Source organism: Lepisosteus platostomus, chromosome 3, assembly GCF_059453375.1.
Source record: "Lepisosteus platostomus isolate fLepPlt1 chromosome 3, fLepPlt1.hap1, whole genome shotgun sequence".
Lineage (NCBI taxonomy): Eukaryota > Metazoa > Chordata > Actinopteri > Semionotiformes > Lepisosteidae > Lepisosteus > Lepisosteus platostomus.
The window spans coordinates 21,652,362-21,673,249 of record NC_142613.1 but is presented as its reverse complement, the minus strand read 5'-3'; the positions used below and the strand labels follow the sequence as shown (position 1 = coordinate 21,673,249).

Below are 20,888 nucleotides of genomic sequence, written 5' to 3'. Positions count from 1 at the left end.
AATTGGCTTCATTACTTTGCTCTCCTCCTCACTGTGATAGCTGATGTGTGGTGAGCATTCTGGCACACTATGGCTGCTGTCGCATCATCCAGGTGGATGCTGCACATTGGTGGTGGTGGAGGGGAGTCCCCATTACCTGTAAAGCGCTTTGAGTGGAATATCCAGAAAATGCTTTATAAGTGTAAGCAATTATTATTATTATTATTATTATTATTATTATTATTATTATTATTGTAATAAAACTATTTCTTGTTTTATTCCTTGTTTGATAAATATTATAATTTATTCTAGCATGCAAACAGTAATTCAGGCTAATACTTTAGAGGTCTCAGATACTACTGCAGACGTTAAAAGTTGTTATAGCTCATTTTCACAAATTCCTGATTTTTATTCTCAGATTAACAGATTAAAGACTGCTTTAACAGTTTCTATATGTTCATTTGGGGATAAATTATAAAATAACATTCAAGATAGCTTTCAAATACACATTGCTGTCCTTGACAAAGCTAGAAGGGATACATACAGAAGAAACTGTAAGAAACTACAGGATAATTTGTTGCAAATATTTAATTGACAATCTATTAGCTACAGTATGTTCAAAGAGAAAACAAAAATGCAAGCCATTAGTTATTTTTATATTAGAATTCAAATGAGTAGAATTATTAATCTTTAAAATTATTAATCTCTACCTTTTATATTATATGTACTGTGCCTTGCTTTCCCTATTTATTCAGAAGTACAATTCTTTGGTGGTACTGTATCTACTTTAGTTACAGACATTTAATAACAGTTTATCCTGATAGATGTGTACTTTGTAGCACGCAAATTATGATTTTATCTTAATGGATATGTAGTGAGAAAAACTATTTAGGTTTTGTAGACTCTGCTCACTGTGAATTTAATACTGCTAAATTATATTGTAAATTTGATTTCTTAGAAACTGACCTGTACAAATAACAGTAAAATGTGTTACAATGATTGAGTGTACTACTGGAGGCTTTGTCAATAGCTGTAACATATAGAAACATCCTAAAACTCCTTAGTGTATCTGAGATAACTAAAACTTTTACATGTATTGGTGGGGGTTGTGTGGAGTCGGGATTAGGACTCTGGTCACACAAACTTCAGGTTTACCCCCATTGTTCCTGTCCTCCTGCTATACAAAGCGATGTCCTGATTTGTCGAGACTCACCCTGCAATGAAATGGCATCCTTTTTCTGGGGGAGGAGGATACATTTTAATTTTCTCTCTGCCTTTTGCCAAGAAATTCAGGATATCCTCTTTTCTGAATATTCTCCACGTTCTAATATGGGCTGCGTGTCTAAGAATATATATTGCAGCTCTTTTATTTTAGAAAAACAGACATTATCAATAACTGGACAATCTGTAAAAATATCACACACGTCAATCAATAGTGTATAAACACTACATTTGAAAAACCCTTTAAAATAACTTTTGATTGATTTTCTTACAAATCAAACAAAGCATAATGTAGAAATGTCGGAATATATGCAAAGATATGTGCCACTCCAAAAAGATTCCCCACTGTACTGTATCTGCACAATGTTAACGCACCACAGTAAAAAAGTCCACCTAATCATCAAAACATGTAAATGATTGAGTGCTTCCAGCAAATTGCAAATTATGTATGGGTCCTGACGGGAAGCATTTCAAGCAGAATTTAACAGTATCTATTCTGTTATGTTAACCAGGTTAATAAGCCTGGCAGATCTGTCTGTTATTGCTTCAGTAAACTCCAGTGTTTTGCCCATAATGGCAAAATTTTAATCACAATCTGTTGTATGTGTTCTAGCAGTGACATTTCAACATATTTTCCAGAATGCGTTACTATACCTATAATTTAGAAATTAAGTTAAAATGAATTCAAACTATTGTAATTTAGGAATCAGGACTGGCACTGTTCCAGTGTTGTTTGTTTTTGAGTAGGAGTTGTTTTGCACAGCAAAAGAAACATCTGATCATGAAATAAATATTCAAAATTATATTCAGATGCTCCTTGGCTTTCAATTACAGTAAAATGTACTATAGTCCATTTATATAAATATATTGTCCACGCATAAAGAAAACTTACTGTATGTACTGTAACACCTTGTAATGAGGCTTTGTCTTCCAATGATCCACGTTCCACCACATATTCCTAAGCAGAATTATTTATCCGTTATGCAATGCATCTGTCCACAACCTTACAGCTCTACAAACCTGCCTAATGGGATCAGTTATTTGACATTGCTTGACACCTAATATTTTTCAATTGATATATATATAAATGATGTATACAGTATGAGTTGAAAAACATACAATAATTCATTTAGCTTTCAAAATAAGGTTGCTGTTGTTTCCCTAGTAAATAATCATCCAAGCACTGGTTTCCAAAATATGAAGTATAACAGTACAGGCTGACCATTGTTCTGCATTTTTCACAGAGACATATCTCCCTAATACAACTAGCACTCATTGCGCCTTCACTGGATCCCATTTAAACAAATACTATATTTAGCTTTCTGAATATTAGACATTTGTTTATCTTTATAACCTCTCATGATTTAAAATATCACAGCTGTGATTATTGGAAATATTCATCCATCCATTTTCTAGCTCTAACTTTTCTAGCTTTCTAACCACTTTAACCAATACAGGGTTGCTGGGTGCCAGAACCAATCCCAGCAAGCAATTGGCACAAGGCAGGATACACCACGGACAGGATGCCAATCCATCGCAGAGACATAAACATGCACACTCACACTAGAGTCAATTTTCCTAGAATGAAATTATTAGTATGTGTCTGGACTTTGGGAGGAAACTCAGGCAAACAAGGGGAGAACATCCAAACTCCACACAGACAGCATCAGAGGAATTGAACCAGGGTCCCATTATTGCAAGGCAGCAATGCTAACCACTGCACTATAATGCTGGCCCCTATATATTTTTTCAGTGTTAAAGTGAACCTAATGTTTAAAAATATGTATTATATATATATTATAATAGTAACTAGAAACTGCAATTAACATTCCAAAAATCTGATCAATCTCTTATGTTTAAACACATACAAATTAAGTATACTTTATGGACTGTATTCAACACTGACCTATTCTTTTGAAATAAACCAGTTCCTACCGCTTGTTTACAAAAAGAATAAAACTATTATTTCCCTGGAAAGCCAACTTTTAGACACACAAAACAAATAATTTTCCTATGATTTACTGTAAATGAAAGGTAAAGCATGGACAAGTATTATAGTACATAGGAACAAGTAATAGGTTTATTCCATGCTGAAAAAAAGAAGAAAGAGAACACAACGTTTCGGCCGTGGAGTCTCCACGGCCGAAACGTTGTGTTCTCTTTCTTCTTTTTTTCAGCATGGAATAAACCTATTACTTGTTCCTTTGCAGCCTACGCATGCTGACGCAGCTACCCACCTGAACTATTATAGTACATATACTTGTACACAGTTACCTACCTTAAACCTTATGCATATTTTATTATTTTACACTGCAACATTGGAGATCTCTTGATAAAAATATTAGCCTATATACAATAGTGATGCATGTAATACTAATAAAGTAAAAGCAATTTAAACTTCATAATTTTAAAGCAATATATGTTTGTGTATGTTTGCATAATACATTAAATCTTTTGCAAATACACAGATTTTTCCTCATGTCTGTAACAGTACCAGTTGTATTGTAAAAATATAAAGTATAACCCTGCCATTTTCTTTATGGGGAATGGCAAAAATTTAGAATAATCTGACCTGAATATTTCTGAGAGATGGGTGGTGTCTTTGGGCCAGCAAAGAACATGAAATCTATACAAGAGAAACCACCATGACACCCTGCTGCATTCTCACTGTGAATTCCATCCAAAAACACCATCACAGTAGTTAATAAACTAAACCCAAAGACAGATCCTAACAAGCCATGATTTCATCTTTCCTTCAAAAGTTATTCATTCAGAAAAATTAGACAAAATGCCAGAAGAGATGGATAAAATAATGTATCCTATGGTAGATGTACAATGAGTTATCCTGCCTAATTGCTTTTGTGATTTTTTCCAGGTACTATCACTACTTGTACACTTACTACCTACCAGCAAGCCTTCTCAGCATGGTGGATCAGATGGCCAACTGTGAAGACATCCTAATGAATTTCCTGGTGTCAGCAGTCACCAAACTTCCACCAATAAAAGTGACACAGAAAAAGCAGTATAAGGAAACAATGATGCAGCAGGTACAAATATTGATTGCATTCTTTAAGATTCATTTCACCATCTAGCAAATTCCATATTCTAGTTTTCTCTCTTTTTTGAATATGCACGTTCAGGAGTGTTTATTAAAACAGGGGTTAACAGGATGTTGATAATGAGAACCTTTTAACATAAAACATAACTATGTTCAGTTGGTGTGTACATGTTAATTACTGACAATCGAAAGGAAACCCAAACAGGCTGAATCACACTTAGAATAAGGAAATAAACTAGGAAATATTGAACTCTAGGCAAATTACCTAGTATATGTCAAACAAAAATCCACCTAAACACAGTATCACAAACACAAATAGCAAACACTAATTGCTCATTAGGAATTTTCATAATGCTTTTGTTTAAAGTGCAACATACAGTATGTCTAGCTGTTTCAAGCAATAATAAAAAAGTCTACAGTATATACTGTATACTCTGTGTATGTGCTGTAGGCTTGGTTTCTATAGCAATTGTTTTAATTTTTCTTTTTTCATTTCTAAAGCATCTAGATTTCTTCCGTACTTTCCCAGAGAGTCCCAGAGAGTTCAAGTTAATGCTTAAAGTTCATTCTTAAAAAAAACACATTATAGCATTATAATAGTAATTTACAATTGATTCTTAGCTTAAGAATGTTAGCCATACAGAATGAAAATAAGCATGTGAGAGAACAGGATATTGGACCTATCTAGCTCATTTAATTTTTGGTAGCCTATTAAATTGATCTGAGGCTTTTATGCAGCTATTTCTTGAAAGAAAGTATGGTATTAGTTTCAATAACACAGCTGCGTAGCTACTTCTAGACTCCTAGACTACTAGATAGTTTCTGCTTATCCATTTGGTGGAGATAATCAGTGTATTTATAGATTTTGAATACTTTAATCGTTTCACGTCATGGTCTTTTCTGTCCAAGGCCAAAGAAAAGTTACTGTATATAGATTCTCACTGTAAAATATTCTTTTGAGCTCATGAATCTACAGTACATAGTTCAGCAATCTTTTCTATGTATCTCTTACTGTGGTGACCTGTACTGAATACCGAGTTCTTTCTTAGTTGTGCATATTAAAATTCAAATTTTACATTCCTTGATTAAATATTACCCTTTTAGTTATATATCCTAGTCATATATCCTACAGCCTTTTTATTGCACATTGTATATAGTATGAATATTATGTGGCAACTTTGACATTGTATGTAGCTTCACTAAGAAGAGTTTTTTTTCCTTTTAGTATCATTTTTCAGTTTTGTTTTTATAGTTTGTGATTTTGTTAGCTACAAGTAACTCTCTGCAATTGTCATCTCCCAGGAGTTTGTCCACTCTTGAATTTTATTTACATCTTTTTTAAAATTTGCAGTTTCTACAGTTTGCTAATCATTCTTTATTTTGGATCATCTACTGAGTATACCACAAGCTAGATTATTAATACTGTATAAAGAGGCAGTCTGGTGGCTCTGTGGCTAAGGATCTGCACCCATAGCTGGAAGGTTGCCAGTTCATATTCTGTGGCTGGCAGAGGAATCCTACTCCTATAAGAGCTGAGCAAGGCCCTTAACCCCAGCTGCTCCAGGGGTGCTGTATAAATGGCTGACCCTGCACTCTGACCCTAAGCTTCTCTCCCTCTCTGTGTGTCTCATGGAGAGCAAGCTGGGTTATGTGAAAAATAAGTTCCTTATTGAAGAAATTGTATATGCCCAATGAAGTGATCTTATCTTATCTCTTAAAAAAGAGCAGTGCACTATAAAGAATAAAGAGCACTACTAATACAGATCACTTTAGTACATCTAATTGCAATATATCACTAGAATCTGAGTATTCATCCCTATGTTTTCTGTTAACCACATTTGAATTCAAATACACTACATACATTTCCTTGAATGCCTGACATGCCTCAATAAAGTTTGAGAATCGATCTTTGATTATCAAAACCTTTCTGAAAATTGAAATATACTACATCATATGCTGTGGTTATGTCCATAATTGCTGTTGCTTGATAAAATAAATTTAGCAAAATAGTAAAGCAACCCTTTCTAAATCCATGCTGACAGTCCCAAAGAATCTTGTCATTTACATGATATGATACTCTAATTTAGTACTTAAGTTTCCCATTTTTTTTCTCTGAGATATTCACTCCATCTGTGCTTTTGCTGTTGAAACACTGAAAAAAGTTTCTAATATTATATCAATAATCTTTTCTTTCACCCCTTCCAATATTCTTTTGTATCAGTTCTTTTATTTCAGTAAACACATTTTCTGCAGTAATTATGTTATGAACTGTTTTTTTTTCTTAAGTGGTTAATTATAAATACATTGAATTTATATTAACAGATATATTAACCAGCTGAGCCGCTGCTTTATAAAGTTATACAGTATATATATATAATAGGATTTGTTTGCTTATGATGTCGGGAAACACAGGAATTAATCTGGGCTACAAGCAGACTATGTTAATTGACTGATGACTCTTTCCAGTCATTCTCTACTAATCTCATACTGTATACAGTGTGTCTCGTGTCCCATTATACTTTTATGCTTGTTTCATTCTTCATAGTCGGCTTTCCTCAATTCTTAAATCTGTGTTATGGATTATAACTATGCAAATTTTACAACATATTTACTCTTAAACCATGTGTTCCCTAACAGTTCTCTCATCTCTGTTTTCCTCATTCTATCTTGAAAACACTAGATCAATATAGGCATTGACTTTTGTAAATTGTCTGACAAAATGAGTAAGAAAGCAATCATTTGATATCTCTACCATTTCCATCTCTGCAGCTGATATTCCTGTTGGTTTTTCACAGTCTATGTGAGGAATGTTGACACTTCCCAAGAAAATTGATTCTCTCTTTACACATACATCCCTGATTTCATTAATGCAGTAGCTTAATTCCTTTTATTTTTTTACCGTCATTGCTGATATTCATGCTTAAGCATATAATTACCTGGTTCTTTGACATTTTATTTTTCCCAGGGGTTTTTATGCTTTTACTCCTGATGCATCTCCCCTTGCTGATTTTCTTTAAATTCTCTTCCCTTCCATTCTAGTCTAGGAACTGCTTTGTACGTCCATTCCCCAAAAAGAGTGGTACCCATCTTGTTTATATGCTGTCCTTCGTGTGTGTAATTATAGTCTTTTCTTTGAAAGGGTTCCCATTGATATACTGTAGAAAGCTGAAGCCTTCTTCAGAGAATCATGTCTTCAGCCATGAGTTGAGTTTAATTAACATTTATCAACCTTTCCAGTTGTTCACCTTTAAACGGTGTACAGTAGGTTTTAAGTTTGTTTCCATGGTCTTGGACAACAATAGCCATCTCATGCTGTTGTTGCATACTGTTGTTAACTCTGAATCCTTGATGCAGAGGTCTTGAGAATAGGCTTCAACAACTACTACCTGTTTTGTATGGGGCTGACTCTGTTTGAAATGTTGACACTGGTGTCTGATTTTCAGCATCTGTGATGGTTGTGTTCTGGTGAGCTGCTGCCTTGAATTTTGGTTTTATTGTTTCCACATCATAGATTAAAACATATTTGTTTGAAATTGTTGTGAAATTGTTAGGATAGGCTTCTGTATTTTATTTCCTTTGACTTCCAGGGGCTATCTTTTACATTCTGTTTTGCTGTTTGTTCTGACAGGAACTGACAAATCCAACTCATGGTACTGGATCGGATAGAGTAGCTCTATCTCAAGTGCATTTGCAGAACTGAATTTCTGGGCAGTTTAAACAGATGTTTAAGCTGTTGTTTAAACTAAAAGAAATTCCAGTATTTCTATATATTACACAAGGTACAAGGTGGAGATGTAGGGGTTTTGAGAGAATTTACTGGCACAATGTTTGTACCTTGTGTAACAATAAATTGTGAGCTTACTTTGGCTATAAGGAATTAGTTGGCACACATAATACATTTATTGATATACATATAAAACAATGTTTACATAAAAACATTCAGGGTAAATACTGTACATAAGAGTTTGCCAGCATACAGACGGCAGCTCATCACGTGAATAATCAAGCGATAGCAAGTAGGAAGAAGAGATACATCAAAACAAGGATAATGCGTTTAGTATACCATTGGTTACACTTCCAAGTCAGATTTATTAACATAATCAACATTCAGATGCTCATATGTAAATGCTACTTAAATGAATTAAATTTATATCAACATGTGTTAACAAAACAATTGATTTCTCAAGGGCAGTCATGATGAATATTGAAGTATACTCATCCAGAACCATGGATTCATAGCTCCTGTGCAGAAGGATGGAGAAACAGCTGACTGGGTCCATCACAATGACGTCCAATGCATGCTCTGCAGGCTTAGGCAGCTTGAGGTGTCAGGGAGAGACATCTGCTGTAGCCTAGCACTGACAGTCGATTCCCTCAAATGAATTGTCCAGGTCAGCGCTGAGATAAATAGGGGACAAAGTCTGTGCGCAGGGTGTTTAGTCAGTGCAAGTCACACAATAAGGAGAGAAACTCGGTTTGCTCCTGGCATAGTGACTCCTGCTGAATAAGGCTATATTCAAGCATAGTAGTTCAGGTGGGTAGCTGCGTCAGCATGCGTAGGCTGCAAAGGAACAAGTAATAGGTTTATTCCATGCTGAAAAAAAGAAGAAAGAAAACACGTTTCGGCCGTGGAGCCTTCTTCAGGTGTCACACCAAAACGTTGTGTTTTCTTTAATCTTTTTTTCAGTATGGAATAAACCTATTGCTTGTTCCTACAGTATATTCAAGCATGTCAACAAAAGTCCAACCGTATTGCTCCGCTGAAGATATGGATGCATGGTGGTTGCTAACTGGTCATGAAGTCCTGCTGCAGACTACACATCGGGCAAAATTCTGTCTTAGCGTACAGTACAGGCTCACTTACTTGGAGAAAAAAAGTTTAAGTCCCAAAGAAAATATGGTCGTGACTGGGCAAGAAATCACAAAGTGGAGAGGGTTCCCACACCCTACAGATGATTGACCATGTCTTGTGTCTTTTAAGATTGTGTTCAGATGCTCCTATGCTATCTGCTAGACATCCAGGCACCAGCAGTGGGCATCCATCTTTGGGAGTATTGATACTGGATCTGGACAGTCCTGAAGATGTTCAGTACAGCCCAAAAGATGCTTATCCAAAAGATAAACTCATCACTCTTACTTACCCACATGCAAAGACCAATAAATAATAGACCTTGTCCTTACAAAGGCTTATTATTAAGTGATTTTTAATTTATAAATAATGTTGGTTATTATTCTGGTCAATAATTCTGATATTTTTAAATTATTTTTAATCTAAATTTGTTTGAATGGAGTCACTCTATCCCATTATAACTGTCAACCTATCATCTCCACTTGTGACACTTTAGCCTGAATACTAGCCACTAACAATCACCAAACTGTCTTTGTTGTACTTAATTTAGAAATGAAACAGCATTAAAGTGCAAACATGCAACTATAGAACTATGCTCTTTAAAAAGGATATTTAAAATACCACACTCTACTACCTCTTACAGAATTGGTCCGCACGTTGAATGCCTTCTCGTTCAATAGCCTTTTTTAACAGCAGGTCAGTGGGCACCAGAATGGGACCCAGCTATGCTTTTTTTTTTTTGGCTGGGTAGAAGAATGCCTATTTGCTTTCTATACCGTCTTTATCCCTGACCTTCTGTAGGCGATACGTCAATGACTGTATCAGTGCTGCCACATGCTCTAACGACTGGCTTGAGCATTTCCTGCATTATTTCACTAACTTCCACCCATCCCTCAAGTATACAGTTCATATATCTTCCACTACTCTTCCATTTCTGGACAGAAACCTATGCATTAACCATCCTCCTACTTCTGTCTGTTACAAAGCCACAGATTCACACAGCTATCTCCTGTTCAGTTCATTCCACCCTAAAAACTCTCTCCCTTTTTCGCAGTTCCTCAGGTTCCAACAACTTTGCAGTGGTGACATGGATTTCCTGACTCACAACTGCATTCCATTGGTGCTTCCCTACCACCCTAACACCCTTTCTGTTCCCATGAACATTAATGACCACTTTTTCAGCTTACAGCATGATCCCTCCACTGGTACCCTCTTTTCTGACCACCCACTGCCCCATCATCTTATATCGCCGACCATCTAATCTGCACAACCTTCTTTTTTACAGCTCCCTTGACCGCCCACAGCAATTATCCAAACCAGTCACTTTCTCCAGCAACGTAACTTGCAGTATCACCTATTAATATATCACATTCAAGGCCCCTCTGGACAATTCCAGATCACCCAGATGACATCATGTATTTCCAGCAACCTTATTTACTGCATCTCTTGCAGAAAATGCCCAGCTATTTACATTGGGGAAATGGGAAGGAGACTGGAAGATTGTTTCAGGGAACATGTCAGAGCTGTGAGGATCAAAGATCTCTCCAAGCCCATTTCACCTTTAATGGCCATGATCATACTGACCTCCCCGTCTGCGTCCTCACAGAGGGGTTCAGAGCTCCTATTGCACCAAAATTGTCCTGAAACTAGGATCACACCTTCTCTTAACGACGTCTTTCCTTCTAATCATCTCTATTCATTTGCAAGTTTTGATTTCACATCTCTATTCCAATTCTTCCAGAGTGTTGATAGTCCTTATCTCATGCTCCCTGCCTCCTCTCCTCTACCCTGTGTTTTGATCTCCCTTGCTTTATTAGCTGCTGGTTTCCCTCTCTCTCTCACACACCTGATGAAGTCTCCACAGCCAAAACATTTTGGCTCTTTTCTTTTCTTTTCATCATGGAATAAACCGTTACCTGATTCTTTGCAGCCTATTCATGATCATGCAGTTACCTACTTGAATTTATTTAAATTTTGTATACTGTATACAACATACAAAAGGACTTGCATTCATACAGCATAAAACCCAAAACCAAGTGTAAAATATATTGTATTATGCAATCATGCCTTATTTCTCTGCAAGTGCTGAATTCAATAGCTGTTGGGAACAGCATGACATAGAATCCCAATTCTAAAAGAAATAATAATGCACACAAACTGAGGGTTAGAACTCTGTGGATACCTGGAAAGCTTTGTTAAATGCACCCCAGAAATGGAAGAATTGGCATAAACTACTTATTTCTAGGAAAATTTCAAAAACCTTCATGAAAGAGACAAATTATATTTCAGAAAAATGTTCCTCTCTGCCTTAAATCACATCTGTACAGTTTGTCCTTCAGTCATTCTGTTTTAGTATGTTGCCCATAATGTGGAACATTATTCTTATCAAAACATAATCATTTCCATTGCATTTATAAGTCACTAGCAGTCTTCTTTTTCAATTTCCTGCCAACCATTCTTTAATGTTTAGTCTTTCAAACAACCTGTTACCTCATTCAATTTTGGACATCTTTTTATACACGTTTATTTAAAATATATATTTTTTAATCTTTTTCTTATGAACTTCCTTAAGATTCCCCTTGTTAAATGTACCCTTTTTTACAGACTTGTCATTTATTGAGAGGGTGTGTTGTGGATATGTGCACAAACATGTTTTATGTCTGTAACGAAAGCGTTCTTTCCGGACCCTATGCAGACGACACGATCCTGGGTTGAGTGAGAAACACAAGGGAAAATGGCATGCAGGATACGGGGATGAAAACAGGGGGCGTGTCCTTGGTGTGCTGGTGGTCGGGGGAGGTGTGGCCAAGGCGAACAATCCAGAGAGGAATCAAAAGGGGAATCCACGATGGAGCGAAAGTCCAAAGCCGGGCGGTCCATCCAAGACAAACAGGATAAAAACAGGAACCGAGTCACGGTCCATCCTAGACAGACGATTAAAAACAGGAACCGGCACGGGAATGGGAACAAATACAGGAACTTAAAAGCATAACGGGGCCAGGCGCTTACAGGTCCCGGACTCGCCTGGTATGGAAACCAGAGCTGAGCAAGGAATAATGTCAGTGTCTGGCTTTTAAGGGGGGCTGGAAGGAGGCTGGAACAAGGGGCAGGTGCACAAAATCAGGTCCGAAGTGAAAGAGCCAGAGCACCCTTAAGGGGGAGGGACTACAATCGTGACAATGTCCTTTCTTGGAATGATTCTCTCTTAGTTACTCTATATTCCTCTTGAATATTGTTTCACACTGTTCATTGGTTTATATCTGAGTTAATTCAGGTCATTTAAACTTTCTAAAGTCTCCTAACCTGTGTGGATATTAAGGTGAGACATTTCTGAGGGGTGTGTGAGCCTTCATTTGTTGGCAATCCCTCATGATTGAGAATAGTTGTCTTTTATTAACCTAAAGTTGACTAGAAAGACCAATACAGAATACAATTTTTGTTATGCCACATACATCATCATCAGGTTACTGGAATTTAATGACTCATGTTCAGTTAGTTTTCATTTTTTATAATTGAAAATGAAAATTATTTACACATCTGGTAAGTCAGCTACACTTCAGCAGGCTGTTATGAAATTTAATATGGCTCTCCAATATGCTGAAAATAGTTTAAGGTCAATGACACACCTTTCTGTGACTCCTGTTTGGACCTAAAAGGCCTTTGTCAAGTCAGAAAATGCTAAGTAGGGAGGTCGATGATGTACCCAACATCTGTCCTAAATTTGACAGGCTGTAAAAACCATTTCCACTGTGCCTCTTGAGATTCTGACCCTGCATTGGGAGGGTCAATGAGAACATCTTCAGCAGGACAACAGGAGCATCATTCCAAGAAAGGATAATTTAGGAGAAAACCTGTAATGATTGTACGTTGGGGCTGGAAGATGTCCATGCACAACTTTCTTTATTGTAGAGAAACCATTGATTCACCAGCTTCTACACAAATCTTCACAACACGTTACCTTGATCCAAATGGCAATAGTAATTGGAGGTTTCATTCTGCTGCCACCTTCATCCACCATAAGAGGGGTTGAGTAATTCCAGCTAATTTTCTGTTGCCTGGTTTGTTGTTGAGGACTTGGGTGCCAGAGCCCTGTTTGCTGAGGAATTTGAAACATTTAGTTCGGAACATTTGGAGTCCAATTCATTCACTGTCAGTGAATATTAACACTATTCAAGACTATGGTGATCCTAATCAGGACCAGTCATCCTGCCTAGATCTCCTCAAGAGCAACCTGGAAAATCATCCAGTTCTATGTGGAAGTAACGACCAAACGTCGTAAAAGCTGATGTGAGATAAACAGTTAATAAACTTTAAGAGTTAATAAACAGTTGCACAAAATGTCTCGTTGAGGTCTTTGCTACTTAAGAAGGTGCCACCAGCTACTTAATGTACATGTTTACATATTTATTCATATTTATAGCCAGCAGCCATATCACCCTGCAACTCACAACTGGCAACCCACTGAAGCTAAGCAGGTGTGAGCCTGGTCAGTACCTGGATGAGAGACTTCCTGGGAAAAACTAAGGTTGCTGCTGGAAGAGGTGTTAGTGGGGCCAGCAGGGGGCGCTCACCCTGCGGTCCATGTGGGTCCTAATGCCCCAGTATAGTGACGGGGACACTATACTGTAAACAGGCACCGTCCTTCGGATGAGACGTAAAACCGAGGTCCTGACTCTCTGTGGTCATTAAAAATCCCAGGGTGCTTCTCGAAAAGAGTAGGGGTGTAACCCCGGTGTCCTGGCCAAAAATTCCCATTGGCCCTTACCAATCATGGCCTCCTAATAATCCCCATCTATGAATTGGCTTCATTACTCTGCTCTCCTCCCCACTGATAGCTGATGTGTGGTGAGCGTTCTGGTGCACTATGGCTGCTGTCGCATCATCCAGGTGGATGCTGCACATTGGTGGTGGTGGAGGGGAGTCCCCATTACCTGTAAAGCGCTTTGAGTGGAGTGTCCAGGAAAGCGCTATATAAGTTTAAGCAATTATTATTATTATTATTATTATTATTATTATTCATACTGTATACATATGTTTATTTATTTATTATTCGGATAGGACTTTTGGATCATTTGTTAACTGAATAATCCAAATACAATACTCTATATCATATGTTCAATCAAGTCCTCCTAATCTTTTAATAAGACTTTCTTAAGATCTAATTGTGTTTTAACTTTAAAATGAATGATAATATAGACATTATCAGTGGTTTACTTTTCACTGAATTATAAATAAAATTGTTTGACCTTTTTTCACAAGCCTTTATATTCTTTTCGGTACGATTTCAGTATGATATGTATGTGACCCCACAGTTTCTCCTACCAACATGCAGCATAAATGTACAAGAAGTTCATCATATAGCCTATTAAAGACTCTTAGAATAAAAACCATCTTAATCTGGTTTAGGGATGAAGAGATTAATTCATCCCTAAAGAAGAGATTAATTCTGATAGCAGTAGCTCGGGCAGTTCTGTGACATGCATCTGGCCTGATCGATGGTTGGGCCAGGGGCAAACTGATGAGTCTATACATCAGTGTGTTGATTAATGTCTTAATTGTCAAAGCCACTTTAAGAGTCTACCTTCATCTTTTCTTCTTGTCTTGTATTATTACATTACACATTCCCTGTAGCAATATCTGCATTACCTTTAGTAGCAGGGCTTTAAAGACTATACATATGTGGGGTAGGGTCAATTTCAAAAGAAATAAACTGTACTGTGTTGTTCTTTGTTATTTGAAAAGCTGCCAGTGAAACAAAGAATTTGACTGGTGGGAAAACTCTTTTCAGTTTAAATTAAGCTATTAGTTCTGAAACAAGTGTTTATTCAATTGCAAATTGATACTTGGGCTATTTTAATATTATTTACGTTTTTTACTTACATGAAATTCATCAGATTGCATGTGATTTAATTTTAATTTGTCACAAAAACAAAAAGCTGGTTACCTAGAAGTTGTAGTTACAACAACAGCATACTGTATCATTTTAGAGTAAACATAAAAGGTTTCACATTCTCTATAGTAAGCAAACCTTCATTAGTGCATCTCTCATGTCAGCACATGTGTCTCAACTCTGTCCTCTGGGTTTGTCTTCAGGGCTCCAAGACGTCACGCTGGGCTGATCCTGACCACTTTGCCCAGCGGCAGGCCTGCATGAACTCCTTCAGCAGCTGGTTCGGGTTCATGCCCTTGTTGCACTCACAAATGAGATTGGATCCTGTGCTGTTCAAGGACCAGGTGTCCATCCTGAGAAAGAAGTACAGGGACATTGAGAAGCTTTAGAAGGAGGGAATGGATTTGTTTTAATGCTGGGATACAAATGAAAGATCAGCCCATTTTTTAGTAGAGTTTGAAATGTTTCTTGGTTGCCTCAACTATCATGATCTACTCTTACTTGACCTGTATATTATAGTTTATTACAAATATGCAACAACTGACCATTTTCTAATAATTGTGGTCTGGGTACTGATTATCCAGGAAACATTGTACAATGTGTGGTACCTGTGAGTTGGATTCCAAGGAATTGTGGTAGATTAATCATGATCATTAACATTGAACAGATTGCTGTGATTATCAGCCTATCCATTTGGATATTACTTGTTACATCTTGAAGGCAAAAGCAAAGATCTCGTCACTGATGCCTTCAAAGCATCCTTCCATTTTCTTGCAGAAGTATGGAGTAAAAACAGAAGAATGCAATGGAAGAATCGATAAGACCTGGAAAAGAAGTACTTCAGCATTGTATCTGTTGCTTTTATATGGTTTCATTACTGGGGCTTCCAAATGAGAAATTCATTTTTGGCTGCTCTACTTTCCTTTATGCTTTACGTTTATTGCCAAAAACAGCTCCTGATAAACATGTTAAGGTGGTGGGTACGTAGTTTTTCTGGCTCAAAACTGTGATCACTAATTGTTTCTCTGTGACTGATGAGTCAGTGTAACAAAAATACGTTTCTAGGATTATGGGAAGAATGTGATACAAATAACCTTTTTTGTTGTTTTTGTCTTTGTCCACAATACATTTACACAGTGTAGAACCTCCAAAACAAGGGTGATAATATCTAAACTAAATCTATACAAGGGGTCATACTTAACTGTAAAATCTTGTAAAACTTTGCTGGACACAAAATTGTTGTTCTTTTAAAGTGAACAACATTAATTATTAGCTTAAATTTAGTGGAAATGTATAAACAAAAGGTTTTTCATCTGGCATTTAGGATCCACTTGTGCTTTGGGTTTGTTCCATCTTCTCTCTTACTTATTTATGCTCATCAATTGATATTTGAACTGTTTTTTTATTATTTTGTTTTATTGGTTATTGGTTTATTGGTTTTGCAATATTCTGTTTTATGTGTATTGCTTACTTGTCAGATATTCCTCAACCTTTTATAAACAAATGATTGCACCCCGATAAGCTATCTTAACATTTCTTGTTAAGTTACCAATTGGTGATGTCCTGACAAATTCACTGTATCAGATACCTGAATCATAAATGTTACTCAATTGCACATGCTCAGCAGATTAATTTCCAAAAACCTAACTTTACCTCATTTCTGAAGCAGTTAAAACCTAAATGGTAGTAGTTACAGTAGTAACTGAAGACAATTCCCCAAAAACATGGGAGACAAGTCAGTGGGTCTCTTTTTTCAATATTTAAAGGGGCCTTTGTATATCCAATACAATATGTTGATATATGTTTTATCTGCGTTTTAAATAAAAGAAAAATATGTTCTTATGTGAAGTCACATAATGCATTCACATACTGTAACAGTATGAACCTCCTGAAATGTGATTTTTAAGGAAAACATAATTGTTTTCATTTTATACTGTTTGGTGCCATGGATTACAAGTCAAACGAATGAAACACCAGGATATCACAATCATATTCTTCTTTTGCTCCACCTATGTTTGTAGTTATTACATTAAGCAGTTTGCATACATTAATTACACATGATTACTCTGCAGTTAATGACTAAAAGATACAGTACACTATTAAAATGATGGTGTCTAAGAACCGTGTAAGAAAGTAGTCTTTATTGGGCTGAAACCTGAGAAAAATCACAAGTGTGTTAAACTAAACAAATAATGAGCTCAATTAAGTAAGAGCTCAGGTGGAACAACATCCCTGGGACACTTTGAGGACTGGTGATTGACAGACTTGAGCCAGTTAATTTAGTAAGATAATAGCCATGCTTGCTGACCGTCACAGTGTTTCTTGTGCAGTGTCTCTGATTGCCCACACCTCTCCTGAATAACAGTTAATGAAAGAGATTTATGTAAAAAAATATTTTTGTTAATCAGACTTTTATGAATTTATTTGTATTTTGAGAAATTAGAGATATTCTGTTGTAAGTCATCTGTTGAAGAGAAAGGCATAGAAAACCAACAGTTAAAAGTTAGAGGCAGCAACTTGGGAACCTTGCTTATTTAGCGTTTGTGACGATGTAAAGGGATTTCTGAAAAACAGCTCCTTGTTACAGTGACTTTCTCTGAACATTAAAGGTTTGTCTTCACTTCACCATGCTGATGTTATCATGGTATTGTCAGGTAGTTTTTATTGCTTGTGCTTTAGACATTACAGTAATTGTACAAACTCCACACAACAAAGGAGACTCGTCTAGCATTTCCTTTCCTCAAGAGAATAAGAAAAAGTGAATCACTTTATTTCTTTCAAAATCTTCTTCTGAACATTTCAGTTTAGGTTAATTATTGAGGTTTTCAAGTACACCAAATGTACTGTATGACAATTAATACCTTTTAAGTCCTAAAAAAAGAGTTACACATTTTATAGTAAATATACTGTGGACCATTCTCAATGTTTTGAGTGTACTCAAGAAACTTTATTTTAATTTTATGTAACAGTAAAAAAAATGTATTTTTTAATTAATGTTTTACGTTCAGTTAAAAAATGTTTATTAGGTAATTTAAAAATGTGACACCAATTGACTAAATGAGACAGGTAGTTTTAGACAGGAGTTAAATCCACTGATAGCTACCCTGTTATTCCACAACTTGTGAGAGTACAGTTATCACTGTGATCTTCCACATACAGAAAATGCAGAAAACAGAAAAAATAATTTTAAAGCCTTCTTATTTCAATACAAAACAATACAAAACATTAAACTTAATTTTATATACACATACAGTTGCTTCTGTGTTCTATTAACAACCATGCCTTTTTGTATTGTTTTTTAATCTTGAGACAATGCGGTAATGTATGGAAGCCCGTTTCCGCCAGGGAGTAAAAAAAAAAACGCGCTATGGTATCGCAGAATTCCGACTTAGTAACTCAGAATTCCGACTTAGTATCTCAGAATTGTGACTTAGTAAGTCAGAATTCCGACTTAGTATCTCAGAATTGCGACTTAGCAACTCAGAATTGCGACTTAGTAACTCACATTTGCGACTTCGAAATAGCCATATTTAATTGTCTGTCCTTTTGTTATTGTAACGGATTCGGGTTCTAGGGCATGTGCCCTCGCCGCTCACACCCTTGTTCGTGCCTCACTGCATTGGCTCGAACCCAGGTCTTGCCAGCTGAGCTAAAGAACACTTTCTTTAACCCCGGCGGCCAGCATCCCTGTTATGCGCAGGGGAGGGCGGTGCCGTCACCACACTGCAACCAGATCTGTATGTACTGTATGTCGGCCGTTCCGTTACACTATTTTCATGAATTGTACAGGATCATGGGATCTATAAGCCTGAAGACTTGTCTTGTACAGTGCCCTGATAAAAATCAAATTAATTACACTAATTGTTATAGAATCCCATTTCCACCAGTGAGGCTTCCATAGTACCCGGATGGAATAGTGCACGGTGGGCTTTTTAAAAATAGTTTTTATTTACGGAGACACAATATGAAATAAGATACAGAAATAGGCACTTCACATCCAGAGGAATTCACAATTATAAAAGCTGAAACATACTTTTTACGTATTTCCATTGTATGTCCTTTTTTACTTAAAAAAGAAGGTCTTCTTTAGATCAGCTGACAAGACTCAGGTTCGAGCCAGTGCAGCGAGGCACGAACTAGGGTGGGAGCGGCGAGGGCACAAGCCCTTAAACCCGAATCCGTTACAATAACAAAAGGACAGACAATGAAATATGGCTATTTCGAAGTCGAAATTCTGAGTTACTAAGTCGGAATTCTGAGTTACTAAGTCTCAAATCTGAGATACTAAGTAAGAATTCTGAGTTGCTGTCGCAATTCTGAGGTACTAAGATGGAATTCTGACTTACTAAGTCAGAATTCTGAGATACTAAGTTGGAATTCTGACCTACTAAGTCGCAATTCTGAGATACTAAGTCGGAATTGTGAGTTGCTAAGTCGCAATTCTGAGATACTAAGTCGGAATTCTGACTTACTAAGTCGGAATTCTGACTTACTAAGTCGCAATTCTGAGATACTAAGTCGGAATTCTGAGTTGCTACAGTAAGTCGCAATTCTGAGATACTAAGTCGGAATTCTGAGTTGCTAAGTCGGAATTGTGAGTTGCTAAGTCGCAATTCTGAGATACTAAGTCGGAATTGTGAGTTGCTAAGTCGCAATTCTGAGATACTAAGTCGGAATTCTGACTTACTAAGTCGGAATTCTGAGATGCTAAGTTGGACTTCTGAGTTACTAAGTCGCAATTCTGAGATACCATAGCGCGTTTTTTTTACTCCCTGGCGGAAACGGGCTTCCATACATACTACCACAGACATCCATGAGGTTTTGTGTCTAATTGTAGTTCTTCCTAAAAATACCTAAAGTTCCAACAATATAATATGTCTCATTGGTTTTACATGGATGAAATGAAGTAAAATGGTTATAAACATCACATTTTCAGTATGTATAGTGCTGTGCTGTTTACATTAACAGCACTTAAACATACAGTACTTATACATAACAGTGAAGTGAATAATACCTACAGCCCAAGAATTGTATAATGTGTATTAATAACATTTTGTGTATTTTTATTAAGAAGTTTCAACAGATGTTTAACACAGCTATTCTTAATAATAACCATAATTAGAAAAAAGACAATTGCTAGAGAATTGAAAGTTACTTGAATTTAAAAACAGAGTACATTATGAAATTCAGAGAAACCAGGTGCATTTTTATGGTGTAAAGAAAAAGGTAATGCCACATTTTACTCTGAATACCAGCACAGTATTAACAGTGCAAATACTTCAATCTTCTTTTCCAATCACAAAATTACGGAATTTATGATTGGTTGTGAATTTAACTTTTGTACTGAGATAGATTTGACTTTTCCTGAAAGAAGCCATAGCATTCCTCTTTGTTATAGTAATATAAGATGTTTATCATTCTTAGTGTCATCATCATTTATCATTTTTACTCTTTAAAAGAGTCATACTACAGCCCCAGTGAAATATAATGTTTTGGGTCTCTGTCCTCATTTATTTTTCTTTCCTCGTTTATTTTTGGGGCTTCATCTTTATTTTTTGCATATTTTCCCCAGTTTAATATAGGGAGTGTCACAGTTCCTAAATACTTTTTTAAGGTAAGAAAATAAAATCTAAATCTGTTGGGGAGGGTTATGGTAGAAAGGATTCTGGACTTTGTAGTTCCTAGCCTCATCTCCATTTCCATTAGCTATAAATGCATCTGGAACAAATAGTTAATTCCATGCTGAAAGATTTCTTACCTTTCACTCTTCTAGAAGATACCTTTCAGCATGGAATGAATCTGTTCCTTTGCAACCTACGCATGCTGACCGCAACTCCCTGTTTGAATGTCTGAGAATGCATCTGCCCTCTACAGTACATCTCTTGCTCTCA

The 20,888-nt window shown here is 36.4% G+C and overlaps 1 protein-coding gene across 1 annotated transcript in view; it reads left to right on the top strand.

Annotated features, from left to right (window-relative positions):
* LOC148674632 (exostosin-1-like) overlaps nucleotides 1-17,622 on the top strand; it is a 416,854-nt gene extending 399,232 nt beyond the window's left edge. The window contains exons 11-12 of the mRNA XM_088624945.1: nucleotides 4,076-4,247; nucleotides 15,201-17,622. Of these exons, the coding sequence (XP_088481071.1) occupies nucleotides 4,076-4,247; nucleotides 15,201-15,386 (358 nt within the window). The 3' untranslated portion in view covers nucleotides 15,387-17,622. The remainder of the gene's footprint in view (nucleotides 1-4,075; nucleotides 4,248-15,200) is intronic.
* The last annotated feature ends 3,266 nt before the right edge of the window (nucleotides 17,623-20,888 follow it).